The sequence below is a fragment of the Oncorhynchus mykiss genome, chromosome 1, assembly GCF_013265735.2.
Source record: "Oncorhynchus mykiss isolate Arlee chromosome 1, USDA_OmykA_1.1, whole genome shotgun sequence".
Taxonomy (NCBI): Eukaryota; Metazoa; Chordata; class Actinopteri; order Salmoniformes; family Salmonidae; genus Oncorhynchus; species Oncorhynchus mykiss.
This window is the reverse complement of record NC_048565.1, coordinates 3,286,046-3,309,927: the sequence shown is the minus strand read 5'-3', so window position 1 is coordinate 3,309,927 and position 23,882 is coordinate 3,286,046. Positions and strand designations below refer to the sequence as shown.

Genomic DNA, 23,882 nt, shown 5'->3' with positions numbered 1-23,882 from the left:
AAAGTGAAAGCTCTGGTTTCATCATGTCTCTGTTGCTCCATGGCATTCTGCCCAACAGCTCCCTAGAAGAGTGGATGTGTATGATAATGGGGAAGTGACCTTTCCATTGCTCCCCTCATGAGCCTTACACTCTGGCTGCATCTCAACAGACATCTCTCTTTCTCCCTCCCTCTCTCTCGCTCTCTCTCTCTCTCTCTCTCGCTCCCTCTTTCTTTCTCTCTCTCTCTCTCTCTCTCTCTCCCTCTTTCTTTTTCTCTCCCTCTTTCTCTCTCTCTCTGTCTCTCTCTACTGTATGTAGTTACTGTTCCATCACTCTAGATGTTACAGTCCTCACCTCACCAGTATCTCTGCAACATAAACCTAGCCCTCCTAAATTAGGCTTGACAGGAGTGCTGACTCTAGCTAGCATGGTTTTGTAAACACTGTCTGTCTATGGGGATATGTCATCTGTAACAGGTGAACTCTATGGTGTGGATGTGTGGGTGTGTGTGTAGCAGGTGAACTCCACCCTTGTCTTCATGTCTTCCTCAGGCTCCTCCCTTGTCTTTATGACCTCCTCAGGCTCCTCCCTTTTCTTCATGGCCTCCTCAGGCTCCTCCCTTGTCTTCATGACCTCCTAAGTCTCCTCCCTTGTCTTCATGACCTCCTCAGGCTCTACCCTTGTCTTCATGACCTCCTCAGGCTCCACCCTTGTCTTCTTGACCTCCTCAGGCTCCACCCTTGTCTTCATGACCTCCTAAGTCTCCTCCCTTGTCTTCATGACCTCCTCAGGCTCCTCCCTTGTATTCATGGCCTCCTCAGGCTCCACCCTTGTCTTCATGACCTCCTCAGGCTCCACCCTTGTCTTCATGGCCTCCTCACGTACACACACACACACACAGACACGTACACACACATCTAGTGTGTTCTTTGATCTAGCCAGTTTGGAGGTTTGTTAACACAGTGTCTAAAGAAGGGCCAGATGTATACAGAATGTGTCGTCTGTGTAGAGGTGGATCAAAGAATCACCTGCAGCAAGAGCGACATCATTGATATATACAGAGAAAAGAGTCGGCCCAAGAATTGAACCCTGTGGTACCCCCATAGAGACGGCCAGAGGTCCTGACAACAGGCCCTCCGATTTGAAGCCTGTCTGCGAAGTACTTGGTGAACCAGGCGAGGCAGTCATTTGAGAAGGCTGTTGAGTCTGCCGATAAGAATGTTGTGATTGACAGAGTCGAAAGCCTTGGCCAGGTCGGTGAAGACGGCTGCACAGTACTGTCTTTTATCGATGGCGGTTATGATATTGTTTAATACCTTGAGTGTGGCTGAGGTGCACCCATGACCAGCTCGGAAACCAGATTGCATAGTGGAGAAGGTACGGTGGGATTCGAAATGGTCAGTGATCTGTTTGTAAACTTGGCTTTCAAAGACCTTAGAAAGGCAGGGTAGGATAGATATAGGTCTGTAGCAGTTTGGGTCTAGAGTGTCTCCCCCTTTGAAGAGGGGGATGACCACGGCAGCTTTCCAATCTTTAGGAATCTCGGACGATACGAAAGAGAGGTTGAACAGGCTAGTAATAGGGGTTGCAACATTGGCGGCGGATAATTGTAGAGAGGGTCCAGCTGATTTGTACGGGTCCAGGTTTTGCAGCTCTTTCAGAACATCTGCTATCTGGATTTGGGTGAAGGAGAAGCTGGGGAGGCTTGGGCAAGTAGCTGTGGGGGGTGCGGAGCTGTTGGCTGGGGTTGGGGTGGCCAGGAGGAAAGCATGGCCAGCCATAGAGAAATGCTTGTTGAAATTCTCGATTATCGTGGATTTATTGGTGTTGACAGTGTTACCTAGCCTCAGTGCAGTGGGCATCTGGGAGGAGGTGCTCTTATTCTCCATGGACTTTACAGTGTCCTCAAACGTTTTTGGAGTTAGAGCTACAGGATGCAAAGAGAATGAGAGAAAATCTCACTCTGACCATTTTTAGCTAGTCAGCCAGCTAACTTTAGATATCTAGCTAACTGTACACTTTAACTTGAAATGAAAACTAATTTCTGACTAATTAGAAACGTGTAATATGTCTCTAAATGTAGCTAGCTAGACTCTCTTACCTGTGTACATGAATGAATGCTTCTCCATCTCTGTCACAGATGCCATGGTTGCCCTTTAGTTTGAAGATGTAATCCAGCGACAGGTGTTTTGTAGAACAGCCTTCTGTTCTCTTTTCGACTCCGTCTGCATATCTCCGTAGCATCATACATATAGCAATCTGGTTTCTGCTCAGGTTATGGATGTGTCACCGCAACCTTAAAGGTCTTCAATGATGTCACCATTGCCCTTGATTCTAATCAATATTGTGCTGCCTCTCTCAAAGAGTGCAGTGTATAAAGTCAGGAAAACTGCTGTCTCAGCCACTACCTGTCACCAAGGGAGTACCCCAAGGCTCAATCCTAGGCCCCACACTCTTCTCAATTAACATCAACATAGCTCAGGCGGCAGGAAGCTCTCTCATCCATTTATTTGCTGATGATACAGTCTTATACTCAGCCGGCCCCTCCCCAGATTTTGTGTTAAATGCTCTAACAACAAAGCTTTCTTAGTGTCCGACAAGCTTTCTCTACCCTTAACCTTGTTCTGAACACCTCCAAAACGAAGGTCATGTGGTATGGTAAGAAGAATGCCCCTCTCCCCACAGGTGTGATTACTACCTCTGAGTGTTTAGAGCTTGAGGTAGTCACCTCATAGAAGTACTTGGGAGTATGGCTAGACGGTACACTGTCCTTCTCTCAGCACATATCAAAGCTGCAGGCTAAAGTTAAATCTAGACTTGGTTTCCTCTATCATAATCACTCCTCTTTCACCCCAGCTGCCAAACTAACCCTGATTCAGATGACCATCCTACCCGTGCTAGATTACGGAGACATAATTTATAGATCGGCAGGTAAGGGTGCTCTTGAGCGGCTAGATGTTCTTTACCATTCAGCCATCAGATTTGCCACCAAGGCTCCTTGTAGGACACATGACTGCACTCGACCCTCCTCTATAAACTGGTCATCTCTATATACCCATCGCAAGACCCGCTGCTTGATGCTCATTTTTAAAACTATTTTTTTAAGCCTCACTCCCCCCCTATCTGAGAGATCTACTGCAGCATACACCACCTGTTCTGTCAGTCACATTCTGTTAAAGGTCCCCATGGACACTCTAACTGACAGTTGTGGCTGCTTTGTGGGATGTATTGTTGTCTCTACCTTCTTGCCCTTTATGCTGTTGTCTGTGCCCAATAATGTTTGTACCATGTTTTGTGCTGCTACCATGTTGTGTTGCTACCATGTTGTGTTTTGCTACCATGTTGTGTTGCTACCATGTTGTGTGTTGCTACCATGTTGTGCTGCTACCATGTTGTGTTGCTACCATGTTGTGCTGCTACCATGTTGTGTTGCTACCATGTTGTGCTGCTACCATGTTGTGTTGCTACCATGTTTTGTGTTGCTACCATGTTTTTTGTTGCTACCATGTTGTGTGTTGCTACCATGTTTTGTGTTGCTACCATGTTGTGCTGCTACCATGTTGTGCTGCTACCATGTTGTGTTGCTACCATGTTGTGTTGCTACCATGTTGTGTGTTGCTACCATGTTGTGTTGCTACCATGTTGTGTTGCTACCATGCTGTGGTGCTACCATGTTGTGTTGCTACCATTTTGTGTTGCTACCATGTTGTGCTGCTACCATGTTGTGCTGCTACCATGTTGTGCTGCTACCATGTTGTGTTGCTACCATTTTGTGTTGCTACCATGTTGTGCTGCTACCATGTTGTGCTGCTACCATGTTGTGTTGCTACCATTTTGTGTTGCTACCATGTTGTTCTGCTACCATGTTGTGCTGCTACCATGTTGTGCTGCTACCATGTTGTGTTGCTACCATTTTGTGTTGCTACCATGTTGTGCTGCTACCATGTTGTGTTGCTACCATGCTGTGTTGCTACCATGTTGTGTTGCTACCATGTTGTGCTGCTACCATGTTTTGTGTTGCTACCATGTTGTGTGTTGCTACCATGTTGTGTTGCTACCATGTTGTGCTGCTACCATGTTGTGCTGCTACCATGTTGTGTTGCTACCATGTTGTGTTGCTACCATGTTTTGTGTTGATGCCATGTTGTCATATGTTGTTGCCTTGTTATAATGTTGTCTTAGGTCTCTCTTTATGTAGTGTTGTGGTGTCTCTCTTTATGTGGTGTTGTGGTGTCTCTCTTTATGTGGTGTTGTGGTGTCTCTCTTTATGTGGTGTTGTGGTGTCTCTCTTTATGTGGTGTTGTGGTGTCTCTCTTTGTGGTGTTGTGGTGTCTCTCTCTTTATGTGGTGTTGTGGTGTCTCTCTCTTTATGTGGTGTTGTGGTGTCTCTCTCTTTATGTGGTGTTGTGGTGTCTCTTTCTTTATGTGGTGTTGTGGTGTCTCTCTTTGTGGTGTTGTGGTGTCTCTCTCTTTATGTGGTGTTGTGGTGTCTCTCTCTTTATGTGGTGTTGTGGTGTCTCTTTCTTTATGTGGTGTTGTGGTGTCTCTCTCTTTATGTAGTGTTGTGGTGTCTCTCTCTTTATGTGGTGTTGTGGTGTCTCTTTCTTTATGTGGTGTTGTGGTGTCTCTCTTTATGTAGTGTTGTGGTGTCTCTCTTTATGTGGTTATGTGGTGTCTCTCTCTTTATGTAGTGTTGTGGTGTCTCTCTTTATGTGGTGTTGTGGTGTCTCTCTTTATGTGGTGTTGTGGTGTCTCTCTCTTTATGTGGTGTTGTGGTGTCTCTCTCTTTATGTGGTGTTGTGGTGTCTCTCTCTTTATGTGGTGTTGTGGTGTCTCTTTCTTTATGTGGTGTTGTGGTGTCTCTCTTTGTGGTGTTGTGGTGTCTCTCTCTTTATGTGGTGTTGTGGTGTCTCTCTCTTTATGTGGTGTTGTGGTGTCTCTTTCTTTATGTGGTGTTGTGGTGTCTCTCTCTTTATGTGGTGTTGTGGTGTCTCTCTTTATGTGGTGTTGTGGTGTCTCTCTTGTTGTGATGTGTGTTTTGTCCTATATTTTATTCATATTTTATTTCTATTGTATTATTATATATTTTTTTAATCCAAGGCCCCGTCCCCGAAGGAGGCATTTTGCCTTTTGGTAGGCCGTCATTGAAAATAAGAATTCGTTCTTAACTTACTTGCCTAGTTTAATAAAGGTTAATTAAAACATAAAAAAATTGACAGAAGCATGCTACATGGGCAGACCAATCCGAACTCATCTCTCTGCATATCCAGCCCACTCATTATCTCAGTCAATCATGGCTAGCGGGAAAGTTGCTGGCTTTTTTCATAGCTAAACCAACGGGGCTCGTAATTTAACAATTTTATCTGTATTTACATACAAGTTTGTTATTAAGGCACGTGAAAGTTCACATGTTCCAGAAGGCAATTCTGTCAAAAAAACACATTTTGATAAAAACATTATAATAATATATTGACGTTCAAATTCCGTTCCTGTGAAGTAGCTTTTATTTTTTATTCATTTATAAATGTTTTTAAAAAAAACAAACATAATTCCACTTTGACATTATGCTGTAGTGTGTAGATCAGTGACACAAAATCTAAATTGAATCCATTTTAAGTTCAGGCTGTAACACAACAAAATGTGGAATCAGTCAAGGGTTGTGAATACTTTCTGAAGGCTCTGTAAACTTGAAGTAATCATGTCCGAATCATGTTGGAATACTGACCGAATACTGACCGGGCACGCAGGGCACATGCCCAGTGGCCCTGTCCTCCAGATGGCCCTGACCTCCAGTGGCCCTGACCTCCAGCGGCCCTGACCCCCAGCGGCCCTGACCCCCAGTGGCCCTGTCCTCCAGATGGCCCTGTCCCCCAGTGGCCCTGACCTCCAGTGGCCCTGTCCTCCAGATGGCCCTGTCCCCCAGTGGCCCTGACCCCCAGTGGCCCTGACCCCCAGTGGCCCTGACCCCCAGTGGCCCTGTCCTCCAGATGGCCCTGTCCCCCAGTGGCCCTGACCTCCAGTGGCCCTGTCCTCCAGATGGCCCTGTCCCCCAGTGGCCCTGACCCCCAGTGGCCCTGACCCCAGTGGCCCTGACCCCCAGTGGCCCTGACCTCCAGTGGCCCTGACCCCCAGTGGCCCTGTCCTCCAGATGGCCCTGACCCCCAGTGGCCCTGACCCCCAGTGGCCCTGACCTCCAGATGGCCCTGTCCTCCAGATGGCTCTGACGCCCATTGACCCTGACCCCCAGTGGCCCTGTCCCCCATTGACCCTGACCCCCAGTGGCCCTGTCCTCCAGATGGCCCTGACCCCCAGTGGCCCTGACCTCCAGATGGCCCTGACCCCCAGATTGCCCTGTCCTCCAGATGGCCCTGACCCCCAGTGGCCCTGTCCTCCAGATGGATCTGACCCCCAGTGGCCCTGTCCCCCAGTGGCCCTGTCCCCCAGTGGCCCTGTCCCCCAGTGGCCTTGACCCCCAGTGGCCCTGACCCCCAGCGGCCCTGTCCCCCAGTGGCCCTGACCTCCAGTGGCCTTGACCCCCAGTGGCCCTGACCCCCAGTGGCCCTGACCCCCAGTGGCCCTGTCCCCCAGTGGCCCTGACCCCCAGTGGCCCTGACCCCCAGTGGCCCTGTCCCCCAGTGGCCCTGACCCCCAGTGGCCCTGTCCCCCAGTGGCCCTGACCCCCAGTGGCCCTGACCCCCAGTGGCCCTGACCCCCAGTGGCCCTGACCCCCAGTGGCCCTGTCCCCCAGTGGCCCTGTCCCCCAGTGGCCCTGTCCCCCAGTGGCCCTGTCCCCCAGTGGCCCTGACCCCCAGTGGCCCTGTCCCCCAGTGGCCCTGTCCTCCAGTGGCCCTGTCCCCCAGTGGCCCTGTCCTCCAGATGGCCTGCATTGATTCTGTTAGTCATTCTCACTCTAGGTACCATATTAACGTGGCATAAGTCGTGCAAAATGTCTTGAATTGCAGGAAATTAGCTTCAGGTCAAAGTAGTACATTGATAATAAGCTGCCATTTGGGAGGCATCCAGTGACTTGTTAAGTCAAAGGTCACGGCTACTATTTTCTGCTATTCATTTTTTTGTGTCTTTAGGGTAGGCAGTTTGTGTGTGTGTGTGTGTGTGTGTGTGTGTGTGTGTTGCATCCATCCATGCGTGTGTGTGTCTGCTGTTATTAAACACGGGTCGGTCTAATACGTCAACACAGACGCTATCAGCCCTAGCCAGTTATTACGGGACGACAGACGTCGACAAATACTGTGGTGTCTTTCTCTCCGTGTTGCTGTGAGTTCTGTCTTGTGACTGTGTGGTGAGTTAACCGCACTGAGCGAGGCAGCAACAGAGATGTTAGCGGTTAGCGTAGCGTTAACTGTGTGGCAGCAACAGAGATGTTAGCGGTTAGCGTAGCGTTAACTGTGTGGGACGACAGAGATGCTAGTGGTTAGCATAGCTTTAACCGTGTGGGACAACAGGGATGTTAGTGATTAGCATAGCGTTAACTGTGTGGGCCAACAGAGATTTTAGCGGTTAGCATAGCATTCACTTCGTGGGCCATCAGAGATTTTAGCGTATAGCATAGCATTCACTTTGTGGGCCAACAGAGATGTTAGCGGTTAGCATAGCATTCACTTCGTGGGCCAACAGAGATGTTAGCAGTTAGCATAGCATTCACTTTGTGGGCCAACAGATATGTTAGCGGTTAGCGCTGCCAGAGAGAGCGATAGCCCCAGGCTGCAGCTGACCTTAAGGTCAATCAGGCAGCAGGTTGTGAGTTTTGACAGGGGCAGCCAACTGAAGAGAGGAGCACGGCCCCGGGGTCTCCATGTGTCCCGTCAATGTGTGTTAGTCTAATAAACTGCGTAGTATCAGCCCCCCTGTCTCTTATTAACAGGGCCAGCCAATGACACGTTGTGTTTGAGCTGGAAAGCTGTGACTGTCATCGGAACCTGCCTCTTTACATCACAGAGTTGGTCCTTCCAGCAACAAGCACTGTCATCACACATTATCCCCCCCGCATCGCATCTATTGCACACACACACACACTGCACACACACACACACACACACACACACACACACTCTGAGAAGAGAAGAGTGACAATTGGCCATCTCTGGGTCTTATGACAGACATTAGGGCCGTTTTAAACTGAATATGACCTCTGTGAGCAGGAGGTGTGCGTGAAGTGGTGAGTGGGTTCAGAGGTCAGGTCATGAATGTGAGGGAAGTACATTTACTGAAAGCAAATCTCTCTCTCTCTCTCACAAATCTCTCTCTCCCCATCGATCTCTCTCTCTTCCCATCTATCTCTCTCTCTCCCCATCTCTCTCTCTCTCCCCATCTATACGGCAGACTCAACAGCCTTGGTTTCTCAAATGATTGCCTCGCCTGGTTCACCAACTACTTCTCTGATAGAGTTCAGTGTGTCAAATCGGAGGGTCTGTTGTCCGGACCTCTGGCAGTCTCTATGGGGGTGCCACAGGGTTCAATTCTTGGACCGACTCTCTTCTCTGTATACATCAATGATGTTGCTCTTGCTGCTGGTGAGTCTCTGATCCACCTCTACGCAGACGACACCATTCTGTATACTTCCGGCCCTTCTTTGGACACTGTGTTAACAACCCTCCAGGCAAGCTTCAATGCCATACAACTCTCCTTCCGTGGCCTCCAATTGCTCTTAAATACAAGTAAAACTAAATGCATGCTCTTCAACCGATCGCTACCTGCACCTACCCGCCTGTCCAACATCACTACTCTGGACGGCTCTGACTTAGAATACGTGGACAACTACAAATACTTAGGTGTCTGGTTAGACTGTAAACTCTCCTTCCAGACCCATATCAAACATCTCCAATCCAAAGTTAAATCTAGAATTGGCTTCCTATTTCGCAACAAAGCATCCTTCACTCATGCTGCCAAACATACCCTTGTAAAACTGACCATCCTACCAATCCTCGACTTTGGCGATGTAATTTACAAAATAGCCTCCAATACCCTACTCAACAAATTGGATGCAGTCTATCACAGTGCAATCCGTTTTGTCACCAAAGCCCCATATACTACCCACCATTGCGACCTGTACGCTCTCGTTGTCTGGCCCTCGCTTCATACTCGTCGCCAAACCCACTAGCTCCATGTCATCTACAAGACCCTGCTGGGTAAAGTCCCCCCTTATCTCAGCTCGCTGGTCACCATAGCATCTCCCACCTGTAGCACACGCTCCAGCAGGTATATCTCTCTAGTCACCCCCAAAACCAATTCTTTCTTTGGCCGCCTCTCTTTCCAGTTCTCTGCTGCCAATGACTGGAACAAACTACAAAAATCTCTGAAACTGGAAACACTTATCTCCCTCACTAGCTTTAAGCACCAACTGTCAGAGCAGCTCACAGATTACTGCACCTGTACATAGCCCACCTATAATTTAGCCCAAACAACTACCTCTTTCCCAACTGTATTTAATTTATTTATTTATTTTGCTCCTTTGCACCCCATTATTTTTATTTCTACTTTGCACATTCTTCCATTGCAAAACTACCATTCCAGTGTTTTACTTGCTATATTGTATTTACCTTGTCACCATGGCCTTTTTTGCCTTTACCTCCCTTCTCACCTCATTTGCTCACATTGTATATAGACTTGTTTATACTGTATTATTGACTGTATGTTTGTTTTACTCCATGTGTAACTCTGTCGTTGTATGTGTCGAACTGCTTTGCTTTATCTTGGCCAGGTCGCAGTTGTAAATGAGAACTTGTTCTCAACTGGCCTACCTGGTTAAATAAAGGTGAAATAAATAAATAAATAAAAATCTCTCTCTTCCCATCTATCTCTCTCTCTCCCCATCTATCTCTCTCTGCCCATCTATCTCTCTCTGCCCATCTATCTCTCTCTGCCCATCTATCTCTCTCTCCCCATCTCTCTCTCCCCATCTCCATCTCTCTCTCTCCATCTCTCTCCATCTCCATCTCTCTCTCTCTCCATCTCCATCTCTCTCTCTCTCTCTCCATCTCTCGCTCTCTCTCCATCTCCATCTCTCTCTCCCTCCATCTCTCTCTCTCCATCTCTATCTCTCTCTCTCTCTCTCCATCGATCTCTCTCTCCATCTCTCTCAATTCAATTCAAGGGGCTTTATTGGCATGGGAAACATGTGTTAACATTGCCAAAGCAAGTGAGGTAGATAATATATAAAGTGAATATATAAAGTGAAATAAACAATACAAATTAACAGTAAACAATAAAGACATTACAAATGTCATATTATATATATATACAGTGTTTTAACAATGTACAAATGGTAAAGGACACAAGATAAAATAAATAAGCATCTCTCCCTCTCCATCTCTCTCTCTCTCCATATCCATCTCTCTCTCCATCTCTCTCTCCATCTCCATCTCTCTCTCCATCTCTCTCTCCATCTCTCGCTCCATCTCCATCTCTCTCCATCTCTCTCTCCATCTCCATCTCTCTCTCCATCTCTATCTCCATCTCCATCTCTCTCTCCATCTGGACCTGGTCCATTACAGTAGTGAGTCACTATGTAACCTGGACCATTACAGTAGTGAGTCACTGTGTAACCTGGTCCATTACATTAGTGAGTCACTGTGTAACCTGGTCCATTACAGTAGTGAGTCACTGTGTAACCTGGTCCATTACAGTAGTGAGTCACTGTGTAACCTGGTCCATTACAGTAGTGAGTCACTATGTAACCTGGACCATTACAGTAGTGAGTCACTGTGTAACCTGGTCCATTACAGTAGTGAGTCACTGTGTAACCTGGTCCATTACAGTAGTGAGTCACTGTGTAACCTGGTCCATTACAGTAGTGAGTCACTGTGTAACCTGGTCCATTACAGTAGTGAGTCACTGTGTAACCTGGTCCATTACAGTAGTGAGTCACTGTGTAACCTGGTCCATTACAGTAGTGAGTCACTATGTAACCTGGACCATTACAGTAGTGAGTCACTGTGTAACCTGGTCCATTACAGTAGTGAGTCACTGTGTAACCTGGTCCATTACAGTAGTGAGTCACTATGTAACCTGGACCATTACAGTAGTGAGTCACTGTGTAACCTGGTCCATTACAGTAGTGAGTCACTATGTAACCTGGACCATTACAGTAGTGAGTCACTATGTAACCTGGACCATTACAGTAGTGAGTCACTATGTAACCTGGTCCATTACAGTAGTGAGTCACTGTGTAACCTGGACCATTACAGTAGTGAGTCACTATGTAACCTGGACCATTACAGTAGTGAGTCACTATGTAACCTGGACCATTACAGTAGTGAGTCACTGTGTAACCTGGACCATTACAGTAGTGAGTCACTATGTAACCTGGACCATTACAGTAGTGAGTCACTGTGTAACCTGGACCATTACAGTAGTGAGTCACTGTGTAACCTGGTCCATTACAGTAGTGAGTCACTATGTAACCTGGACCATTACAGTAGTGAGTCACTGTGTAACCTGGACCATTACAGTAGTGAGTCACTGTGTAACCTGGACCATTACAGTAGTGAGTCACTATGTAACCTGGACCATTACAGTAGTGAGTCACTATGTAACCTGGACCATTACAGTAGTGAGTCACTTTGTAACCTGGACCATTACAGTAGTGAGTCACTATGTAACCTGGACCATTACAGTAGTGAGTCACTGTGTAACCTGGTCCATTACAGTAGTGAGTCACTATGTAACCTGGACCATTACAGTAGTGAGTCACTGTGTAACCTGGTCCATTACAGTAGTGAGTCACTATGTAACCTGGACCATTACAGTAGTGAGTCACTATGTAACCTGGACCATTACAGTAGTGAGTCACTATGTAACCTGGACCATTACAGTAGTGAGTCACTATGTAACCTGGACCATTACAGTAGTGAGTCACTGAGTCACTGTAACCTGGACCATTACAGTAGTGAGTCACTATGTAACCTGGACCATTACAGTAGTGAGTCACTATGTAACCTGGACCATTACAGTAGTGAGTCACTATGTAACCTGGACCATTACAGTAGTGAGTCACTACGTATCCTGGACCATTACAGTAGTGAGTCACTATGTAACCTGGACCATTACAGTAGTGAGTCACTGCGTAACCTGGTCCGTTACAGTAGTGAGTCACTATGTAACCTGGACCATTACAGTAGTGAGTTCTTGTGCAGCTTGTTGTTTGCTCTTTGCACATACATCACTGTATCATCTGAAAACATCTGATCTACAGACCCAGTACAGACAGGAGGCAGATCATTAATGTACAGGCTGAACTACAGACCCAGTACAGACAGGAGGCAGATCATTAATGTACAGGCTGAACTACAGACCCAGTACAGACAGAAGGCTGGTCATTAATGTACAGGCTGAACAGGAGGGGCCCCAGTATTGACCCTTGGGGCACGCCCACATCATAGCTAAGAGTGGGCGACAGCTCATTGCTCACTCTGACACACTGAGTTCTGCCATCAAGGTATAATTTCATCCATCTCAAGGCATTGTGGGGGAAAGTTGAACTTGGACAGTTTTGTGATGAGAACCTCATGGTTAACAGTATAAAACACTTTCCTTAGGTCTAGAAACACAGCCTCAACAACGCCCCCTTTGTCAATCTTGGACTTCACATTTTCCAGAAGAAAGCAGTTGGCCGTATCTGTGGAGTGTTTCGCTCTGAAGCCAAACTGCATGGAGTGTAATGTGAAGGGGCTGTTGTTGATGTGGGCAATCAGTTGTTCTGCTACACACTTTTCAACAACCTGTAGTTACTCACGTCACCACTCCACAAATTTCTTGTTCACAAACTATAGTTTCGGCAGGTCGGTTAGAACATCTACTTTGTCCATGACACAAGTCATTTTTCTAACAATTGTTTACAGACAGATTATTTCACTTATAATTCACTGTATCACAATTCCAGTGGGTCAGAAGTTTACATACACTAAGTTGACTGTGCCTTTAAACAGCTTGGAAAATTCCAGAAAATGATGTCATGGCTTTAGAAGCTTCTGATAGGCTAATTGACATCATTTGTCAATTGGAGGTGTAGCTGTGGATGTATTTCAAGGCCTACCTTTAAACTTGCTTGACATCATGGGAAAATCAAAAGAAATCAGCCAAGACCTCAGAAAAAAAATTGTAGCCCTCCACAATTCTGGTTCATCCTTGGGAGCAATTCCAAATGCCTGAAGGTACCATGTTCATCTGTACAAACAATAGTACGCAAGTATAAACACCATGGGACCACGCAGCTGTCATACCGCTCAGGAAGGAGACTCCGTTTTGTCTGCTAGAGATGAATGTACTTTGGTGCAAAAAGTTCAAATCAATCCCAGAACAACAGCAAAGGACCTTGTGAAGATGCTGGAGGAAACGGGTACAAAAGTATCTATATCCACAGTAAAACGAGTCCTATATCGACATAACCTGAAAGGCCGCTCAGCAAGGAAGAAACCACTGCTCCAAAACCCCCATAAAAAAAGCCAGACCACGGTTTGCAACTTCACATGGGGACAAAGATCGTACTTTTTGGAGAAATGTCCTCTGGTCTGATGAAACAAAAATATAACTGTTTGGCCATAATGACCATCGTTATGTTTGGAGGAAAAAGGGGGAGGCTTGCAATCCGAAGAACACCATCCCAATAGTGACGATCGGAGAAGTGAAGCACAAGGGTGGCAGCATCATGTTGTGGGGGTGCTTTGCTGCAGGAGGGACTGGTGCACTTTACAAAATAGATGGCATCACGTGGAGGCCTAGAAACCTGACTCAGTTACACCAGCTCTATCAGGAGGAATGGGCCAAAATTCACCCAACTTATTGTGGGAAGCTTGTGGAAGGCACCACAATGTTGCATGTAGTACAGGCTAACAGTGATAGGACCGCAATGTAGCATGTAGTACTGTCACGCCCTGACCTTAGAGAGCCTTTTATTCTCTAATTTGGTTAGGTCGGGGTGTGACTCGGGTCGGTACTCTAGTTTTTGTATTTCTATGCTGGCATGGTATGGTTCCCAATCAGAGGCAGCTGTCAATCGTTGTCTCTGATTGGGGATCATAGTTAGGCAGCCTTTTCTCCACCTGTTGTTTGTGGGATCTTGTTTATGTATTGCTGCTTGTGAGCATAGCTTCACATTTATTTCACCGTGGTCGATTTACAACAACGATCAAAGTACAGACTAACAGTTACACCACAATGTAAAGTTTTAGTTCAACTTTTATTTAACCAGGCAAGTCCGTTAAAGAACAAATTCTTATTTACAATGACGGCCTACACCGGCCAAACTCGAACGACGCTGGGCCACTTGTGCTCCGCCCTATGGAACTCGCGATCACGGCCGGTTGTGATACAGCCTGGATTCGAACCAGGGTGTATGTAGTGACGCCTCAAGCACTGAGATGCAGTGCCTTTAGACTGCTGAGCCATTCGGGAGCCATGACCTCTTCTCATTAAATATTAGGACCAACACTTTACATGTTGCATTTATATTTTTGTTCAGAGTACAGTACTAATCAAACGTTTGGACACACCTACTCATTGAAGGGTTTTTCTTTATTGCTAGTCCTTCGTACGAGACTTCAGTTGGAGTGCTGCTGTGCTCACTGTCACTTGAAAGAGAAAGAAAGAAAGAGAGAAAGAAAGAGAAAGAAAGAGAGAAAGAAAGAGAGAGAAAGAGAGAAAGAAAGAGAGAAAGAAAGAGAAAGTGAGAAAGAAAGAGAGAAAGAAAGAAAGAGAAAGAAAGAAAGAAAGAAAGAGAGAGAAAGAAAGAGAGAAAGAAAGAAAGAAAGAAAGAAAGAGAAAGAAAGAAAGAAAGAAAGAAAGAAAGAGAGAAAGAGAGAGAGAGAGAGAGAGAGAGAAAGAAAGAGAGAAAGAAAGAAAGAAAGAAAGAGTAACTGAAAGAGGGAGTGAAAACAGATCTCGATAGGATACAGTTACACAGACAGAACAGGGGCATTCTCTCTGTCTGTATACCACGTTACTGCACTTTATCTGCAAATGTGAGATAGTTCAAAACAGCTGGAGGTCTCGCCACATTTTGTCGAGGAGACATCTTTAATCATATTTAATTTGCCTTATCTGGAACTATTTTTAAGTGTGAGAGAGTGCTGATACCCTCAGCATTATGACTGGTTGGTGTCGGAGGCTGAGGAGAGGAGTGGAGAGGAGGAGAGGAGATGAAAGCAGAGGAGAGAGGAATAGGATTGTTATAGTGTGGAGGATGGAGGGAGATAGTCACATTAGTTTTCTACCTGATGCTTGTGGTTGTGACTGATTGTGGTGTGAGAATGAAAGAAGGACTGAGATTAGAGAGTGTTTATAGTTTCAGATAGTTTGAGTTAGGGGTGGGGTGGGGTGGGGGGGGGGGGGGGGTGTGGGGTGGGGGGGGGGTTACCTTGTGGTATTTCTCAAATGTATGCTTTAGTCACAACTACCAAGTCTAGGATGAGTGAACAACAGGATTTGGGTATGAGGTAGCCCTAAAGGCCTAATCAACAGGATTTGGGTATGAGGTAGCCCTAAAGGCCTAATCAATAGTGTCCGGTTAACTTTATGAGCACAACAGGATTTGGGTATGAGGTAGCCCTAAAGGACTAATCAATAGTGTCCGGTTAACTTTATGAGCACAACAGGATTTGGGTATGAGGTAGCCCTAAAGGCCTAATCAATAGTGTCCGGTTAACTTTATGAGCACAACATGATTTGGGTATGAGGTAGCCCTAAAGGCCTAATCAATAGTGTCCGGTTAACTTTATGAGCACAACATGATTTGGGTATGAGGTAGCCCTAAAGGCCTAATCAATAGTGTCCGGTTAACTTTATGAGCACAACATGATTTGGGTATGAGGTAGCCCTAAAGGCCTAATCAATAGTGTCCAGTTAACTTTATGAGCACAACATGATTTGGGTATGAGGTAGCCCTAAAGGCCTAATCAATAGTGTCCAGTTAACTTTATGAGCACAACATGATTTGGGTATGAGGTAGCCCTAAAGGCCTAATCAATAGTGTCTGGTTAACTTTATGAGCACAACAGGATTTGGGTATGAGGTAGCCCTAAAGGCCTAATCAATAGTGTCCAGTTAACTTTATGAGCACAACAGGATTTGGGTATGAGGTAGCCCTAAAGGCCTAATCAATAGTGTCCGGTTAACTTTATGAGCACAACATGATTTGGGTATGAGGTAGCCCTAAAGGCCTAATCAATAGTGTCCAGTTAACTTTATGAGCACAACATGATTTGGGTATGAGGTAGCCCTAAAGGCCTAATCAATAGTGTCCGGTTAACTTTATGAGCACAACAGGATTTGGGTATGAGGTAGCCCTAAAGGCCTAATCAATAGTGTCCGGTTAACTTTATGAGCACAACAGGATTTGGGTATGAGGTAGCCCTAAAGGCCTAATCAATAGTGTCCGGTTAACTTTATGAGCACAACATGATTTGGGTATGAGGTAGCCCTAAAGGCCTAATCAATAGTGTCCAGTTAACTTTATGAGCACAACATGATTTGGGTATGAGGTAGCCCTAAAGGCCTAATCAATAGTGTCCAGTTAACTTTATGAGCACAACATGATTTGGGTATGAGGTAGCCCTAAAGGCCTAATCAATAGTGTCCAGTTAACTTTATGAGCACAACATGATTTGGGTATGAGGTAGCCCTAAAGGCCTAATCAATAGTGTCCGGTTAACTTTATGAGCACAACATGATTTGGGTATGAGGTAGCCCTAAAGGCCTAATCAATAGTGTCCAGTTAACTTTATGAGCACAACATGATTTGGGTATGAGGTAGCCCTAAAGGCCTAATCAACAGGATTTGGGTATGAGGTAGCCCTAAAGGCCTAATCAACAGGATTTGGGTATGAGGTAGCCCTAAAGGCCTAATCAATAGTGGAGCTTTGTGTTTCCGGTTAACTTGATTTGTTTTCACACACTGTTGCTGGTATTTTGGCCAGTGGACCACTGGTGCTGTTGAATGCAGTATAGGTGTATGGAGCTCTCTACATGTAGAGTAGTCGGTCTGGGCTGCTGCTCTCCATTGCTGTAATGGGTCATACATGTTTCTGCTTTACATGGTGTTTGGTTGCAGGTTTCGTTTTTTGGGTTATTCATTGTCAAATCTTTAAAAACCAAAGCCATACTGCGACATTTTAGTAGCCTATCTAGGACTGTGGCATGTGTCTGAACACTCCCTCCTCTGTGCTCTGTAAACAGGACTGTGAACACTCTCCCTCCTCTGTGCTCTGTAAACAGGACTGTGAACACTCTCCCTCCTCTGTGCTCTGTAAACAGGACTGTGAACACTCTCCCTCCTCTGTACTCTGTAAACAGGACTGTGAACACTCTCCCTCCTCTGTACTCTGTAAACAGGACTGTGAACACTCTCCCTCCTCTGTGCTCTGTAAACAGGACTGTGAACACACTCCCTCCTCTGTGCTCTGTAAACAGGACTGTGAACACTCTCCCTCCTCTGTGCTCTGTAAACAGGACTGTGAACACTCTCCCTCCTCTGTACTCTGTAAACAGGACTGTGAACACTCTCCCTCCTCTGTGCTCTGTAAACAGGACTGTGAACACTCTCCCTCCTCTGTGCTCTGTAAACAGGACTGTGAACACTCTCCCTCCTCTGTGCTCTGTAAACAGGACTGTGAACACTCTCCCTCCTCTGTGCTCTGTAAACAGGACTGTGAACACTCTCCCTCCTCTGTGCTCTGTAAACAGGACTGTGAACACTCTCCCTCCTCTGTGCTCTGTAAACAGGACTGTGAACACTCTCCCTCCTCTGTGCTCTGTAAACAGGACTGTGAACACTCTCCCTCCTCTGTGCTCTGTAAACAGGACTGTGAACACTCTCCCTCCTCTGTGCTCTGTAAACAGGACTGTGAACACTCTCCCTCCTCTGTGCTCTGTAAACAGGACTGTGGCATGTGTCTGAACACTCTCCCTCCGCTGTGCTCTGTAAACGGGACTGTGACATGTGCCTGAACACTCTCCCTCAGCTGGGACACACAGAAAGCAGCGCAATTGATGTTGAATTCACAAAATGTGAGCGCATCAGGCTGTAATTTCATGAAGTAGATGACTCAACTGTTGACTCTGATTTATACACATTATGCTCATGTGTCCTATTGTCCTTCAACGTGTTCTGTAATGGCCTGTTAGAACTGAAACTTGGCATGGCCATTTAACCTTTAACCTTTCGGCCTGGTAGAACATTCGGTCTGTGCCGTAGGTGCTGTGCGCTGGCTGGCTCGTGTGTGTGTGTGTGTGTGTGTGTTTGGTGCGCAGCATGTTGGCAGTGCTTGCTGGGACTTGTAGTGCATCGCATCTCAGCCTGTACGGTAGCAGGCCAAAATGAATTGAGAACCCAAATCAATGGGCAGGCTGGATAGATTTGTATCGTAGTCCCGGATTCGGCCCGCTGGCCTTGTGTTTTCCATGTGTTGTAAACTGTCGCGAAATAGCCATTAATGATCCAAACGGTTACATCATCAGGCCTGGGCTGTATCTAATGCCCCTTTCTGGGCCTTCTGAACTGTCCAGAATAGACCCATACGGATCCAAACGGTTACATCATCAGGCCTCGGCTGTATCTAATGCCCCTTTCTGGGCCTTCTGAACTGTCCAGAATAGACCCATACGGATCCAAACGGTTACATCATCAGGCCTCGGCTGTATCTAATGCACCTTTCTGGGCCTTCTGAACTGTCCAGAAAAGATCCAAACGGTTACATCATCAGGCCTGGGCTGTATCTAATGCACCTTTCTGGGCCTTCTGAACTGTCCAGAATAGACCCATACGGATCCAAACGGTTACATCATCAGGCCTGGGCTGTATCTAATGCACCTTTCTGGGCCTTCTGAACTGTCCAGAAAAGATCCAAACGGTTACATCATCAGGCCTGGGCTGTATCTAATGCACCTTTCTGGGCCTTCTGAACTGTCCAGAAAAGATCCAAACGGTTACATCATCAGGCCTCGGCTGTATGCAGTTATTTCGGCATGAAGCATTCGAATCAGGACGCTCGAGCGGTTATTATTCAAATTAGCCTGCATCACTGCAGTTTTACAGCCCAGGACAATAATTATTCACTTGATACCAATAATCCATTCCTCATTTGCACGGTGTTGGTGTAGCCTATGTAGAAGTATTGTTTTGTCTAAATCCATAGTGGGGCTTTGTGTGTCTGGGGACCACAGAGCGCAGCCTGGAGGAACACAGATCTTTTCATATTCTGTTATAACTTTATTTATTTTTTCTTGCGCTTTGACAGATACATATTTCTAGCCTTACTATATTACCTAATGAATGGCCTAAATATCTAGCTAATATTTAGCTTCTTACTTCGGCTACACATCTCTAGGCTCTCTGTCTTTCAGCTGTTCCCGTGCGCAGTTATGCAATAAGGCACGAGGGGTTGTGGTATATATGACCAGTACTCCGCGGCTAAGGGCTGTTCTTACCCACGATGCATCGCGGAGTGCCTGGACACAGACCTTAGCTGTGGTATATCGGCCATATATATCACAAACCCCTTATTTGCTGTTACCAACATAATTAGAGCAGTAAAAAATAAATGTTTTGTCATACCCGTGTTATAAGGTCTGATATACCACAGCCAATCAGCCATTCAGCATTCAGAGCTTGAACCACCCAGTTTATAATATAGATTTATAGGCTAAACAAGCCTCTCCACAATGGGCCAATTCCTCTTCATGTGAAGCCTGAAAGTTGGTGTGATCACTTTGGCCAGATGTTTGTACAGGACAGACAGAGAGATGAGCACCAAAAAATAAAAAAATTAACCAAAACATTTCCAAATTAATTGAATTAATTATTCAAATAAATTGAAATCACTTTGCAATCCACTTGAGCAATGAGGCAAGCAATAGATGATGTAAAATATGTGCTATATATATATAATATATATAATATATATAAATATGATAAACAGTATTTTTCATTGTTGAACGACTACATTTAAATATTTGTTTCTATGTTATTCTGTATACTGTGTACAAAACATTAAGAACACCTTCCTAATATTTAGTTGAACACCCTAAATTCTTCGGGGCATGGACTCTACAAGGTGTTGAAAGTGTTCCCACAGGGATGCTGACCAATGTTGACTCCAACGCTTCCCACAGTTGTGTCAAGTTGGCTGGTTGTCCTTTGGGTGGTGGACCATTCTTGATACACACGGGAAACTGTTGAGTGTGAAAAACACAGCAGCGTTGCAGTTCTTGACACAAACCGGTGCACCTGGCACCTACTACCACACCCTGTTCAAAGGCACTTAAATATTTTGTCTTGCCCATTCACCATCTGAATGTCACACATACACAATCCATGTCTCAATTGTCTCAAGGCTTAAAAATCCTTCTTTAACCACCTGTCTCCTCCCCTTCATCTACACTGATTGAAGTGGATTTAACAAGGGACATCAATAAGGGATCATAGATTTCACCTGGATTCACCTGGTCAGTCTATGTCATGGAGCTAGCAGGTGTTCCTAATGTTTTGTACACTCAGTGTACATTGAATTATGATTTGCAGGTGTCACTATGACCCTGAACCACTGAGTGGTCAGTGTTACCATCTTATTAGAGATAACCTTCTCCCATTTTGACTGTTATATTGTTTGTTTTTATGCATCTCTGTGTGATGTTCTATCTATTCCCTGGGTCATTTCATGTGTCAAATCAAATCAAATGTTTTTTTTTTTGTTACATGCACCAATTACAACTAGTGTAGTAGAACTTACCATGAAATGCTGAATACGACCTTACCATGAAATGCTGAATACAACCTTACCATGAAATGCTGAATACAACCTTACCATGAAATGCTGAATACAACCTTACCATGAAATGCTGAATACAACCTTACCATGAAGTACTGAATACAACCTTACCATGAAATGCTGAATACAACCTTACCATGAAATGGTGAATACAACCTTACCATGAAGTACTTACTTACAAGTCCTTAAACCAACAATGCAGTAGAATAAATAGTTAATACAATATTTACTAAATAAACTAAAGTGAAAAATAAAAAATGACTAAAGGGGCGAAGTGACTGATAATAAACAGATAAGACTAAGATAATAAACAGATAAGACTAAGATAATAAACAGCTAAGACTAAGATAATGAACAGCTAAGATAAGACTAAGATAATAAACAGATAAGATAAGACTAAGATAATAAACAGCTAAGACTAAGATAATAAACAGATAAGATAAGACTAAGATAATAACCAGCTAAGATAAGACTAAGATAATAAACAGATAAGACTAAGATAATAAACAGATAAGACTAAGATAATAAACAGCTAAGACTAAGATAATGAACAGCTAAGATAAGACTAAGATAATAAACAGATAAGATAAGACTAAGATAATAAACAGCTAAGACTAAGATAATAAACAGATAAGATAAGACTAAGATAATAACCAGCTAAGATAAGACTAAGATAATAAACAGCTAAGACTAAGATAATAAACAGATAAGATAAGACTAAGATAATAACAGCTAAGATAAGACTAAGATAATAAACAGATAAGATAAGACTAAGATAATAAACAGATAAGATAAGACTAAGATAATAAACAGCTAAGATAAGATAATAAACAGATAAGACTAAGATAATAATCATCTAAGATAAGACTAAGATAATAAACAGCTAAGATAAGACTAAGATAATAAACAGATAAGATAAGGGAGCAGGGTGGGAACAACCTCATGACCCTAGGAGAGGAGGGGGGAGCAGGGTGGGAACAGCCTCATCATGACCCTAGGAGAGGAGGGGGGAGCAGTGTAGTAACAGCCTCATCATGACCCTTGGAGAGGAGAGAAGGGGGTGGAGGGAACAGCCAAGGTCATAGAGGAGTACAAGTCTAAAGCAAGATGAACACACACACACACACACACACACACACACACACACACAATTGAGCTCTCAAAACTAAGACATCTAAATGTAGTGCTCCTTCCTAGTGAAGAAGGGGTTTTCCCCAAGCAGGTTGTAAAAACCTACTCTCCTCTCAACTCCCCCTCTCCTCCCTCCTCCGTGATTTGAAATGCAAAGTTAACAGATTTCTCTTTCAGCCCCTAGCTCTCTATAGTCTCTCTTAATCTATTTTAATGTGTCAGAAAGCCTTTCTTGGGAGTCTCTGAGATATTTCACACTTAAGTTGTTTGCAAAGTCGCTCTGAATTAGAGTGGAGTGGAAACTTTTTGAGAGTGTGTGTGTGTGTGTATGTGTGTATGTGTGTGTGTGTACGTGTGTGTGTGTACGTGTGTGTGTGTACACGGGTACGGGCGAGAGAGTGTGTGTGTGTGTGTACGTGTGTGTGTGTGTACATGTGTACGGGCGAGAGAGTGTGTGAGGAAGGGAGTACAGTTCTGTGTGATGCTTTGTGTGTGTGCGTGTCGTGTGCGAATGCTTTCGTGATGAGAGGCATTGTTTTCCATAGGCGCAGAAAAGGCTCCTGGGCACTTGCAGCCATCAAGGTCTCCTCCACCCCCCAAAAAATATATTAGTCTCGGGGGCTTTACAAAAAAAATTTCCTCAAACACTATGTAGTAAAAACAAAGTGCCATCTGCCTCACTGGGGACGGACTGACATAGACACGGCTGACAGCCACATTCTCCAACGTTGACTAACATTAGACAGACATGGTGTAAAAACATCAATGGTTAGGCCTGGCATGGCTGTAGAAAACCTGTCTAATCCCTCTAGTAGTTAGTTGAATACCTGTCTATTCCCTCTAGTAGTTGAATACCTGTCTAATCCCTCTAGTAGTTAGTTGAATACCTGTCTATTCCCTCTAGTAGTTGAATACCTGTCTAATCCCTCTAGTAGTTAGTTGAATATCTGTCTATTCCCTCTAGTAGTTAGTTGAATACCTGTCTATTCCCTCTAGTAGTTGAATACCTGTCTAATCCCTCTAGTAGTTAGTTGAATATCTGTCTATTCCCTCTAGTAGGTAGTTGAATACCTGTCTAATCCCTCTAGTAGGTAGTTGAATACCTGTCTAATCCCTCTAGTAGTTAGTTGAATATCTGTCTATTCCCTCTAGTAGTTAGTTGAATATCTGTCTATTCCCTCTAGTAGTTAGTTGAATACCTGTCTAATCCCTCTAATAGTTGAATACCTGTCTAATCCCTCTAGTAGTTAGTTGAATACCTGTCTAATCCCTCTAATAGTGGAATACCTGTCTAATCCCTCTAGTAGTTAGTTGAATACCTGTCTAATCCCTCTAGTAGGTAGTTGAATACCTGTCTAATCCCTCTAGTAGTTAGTTGAATACCTGTCTAATCCCTCTAATAGTTGAATACCTGTCTAATCCCTCTAGTAGTTAGTTGAATACCTGTCTAATCCCTCTAATAGTGGAATACCTGTCTAATCCCTCTAGTAGTTAGTTGAATAGATGTCTAATCCCTCTAATAGTGGAATACCTGTCTAATCCCTCTAGTAGTTAGTTGAATACCTGTCTAATCCCTCTAGTAGGTAGTTGAATACCTGTCTAATCCCTCTAGTAGTTAGTTGAATGCCTGTCTAATCCCTCTAGTAGTTGAATACCTGTCTAATCCCTCTAGTAGTTGAATACCTGTCTAATCCCTCTACAGTTGAATGCCTGTCTAATCCCTCTAGTAGTTAGTTGAATACCTGTCTAATCCCTCTAGTAGTTAGTTGAATACCTGTCTAATCCCTCTAGTAGTTGAATACCTGTCTAATCCCTCTAGTAGTTAGTTGAATATCTGTCTAATCCCTCTAGTAGTTAGTTGAATACCTGTCTAATCCCTCTAGTAGTTAGTTGAATACTTGTCTAATCCCTCTAGTAGTTAGTTGAATACCTGTCTAATCCCTCTAGTAGTTGAATACCTGTCTAATCCCTCTAGTAGTTGAATACCTGTCTAA

At 44.7% G+C, this 23,882-nt stretch overlaps 2 protein-coding genes across 6 annotated transcripts in view; both read left to right on the top strand.

Annotated features, from left to right (window-relative positions):
- LOC110518923 (LIM domain containing preferred translocation partner in lipoma) overlaps positions 1 to 23,882 on the top strand; it is a 501,674-nt gene that overhangs the window by 214,356 nt on the left and 263,436 nt on the right. The gene's annotated exons all lie outside the window — the stretch shown is intronic.
- On the top strand, positions 15,354 to 18,744 carry LOC118964935 (latent-transforming growth factor beta-binding protein 4-like). 2 transcript variants are annotated; one of them, XR_005052263.1, is made up of 2 exons: positions 15,354 to 16,674; positions 16,742 to 18,744. XR_005052263.1 is itself a non-coding variant. In XM_036981138.1 (2 exons), exon 2 carries the CDS (start codon positions 17,129 to 17,131, stop codon positions 17,936 to 17,938), a length of 810 nt encoding a protein of 269 aa, XP_036837033.1. In that variant the 5' UTR covers positions 15,355 to 15,468; positions 16,742 to 17,128; the 3' UTR covers positions 17,939 to 18,744. The 2 variants fall into 2 exon arrangements, 1 of the variants encoding a protein (XP_036837033.1); XM_036981138.1 differs by having other exon boundaries at positions 15,355 to 15,468.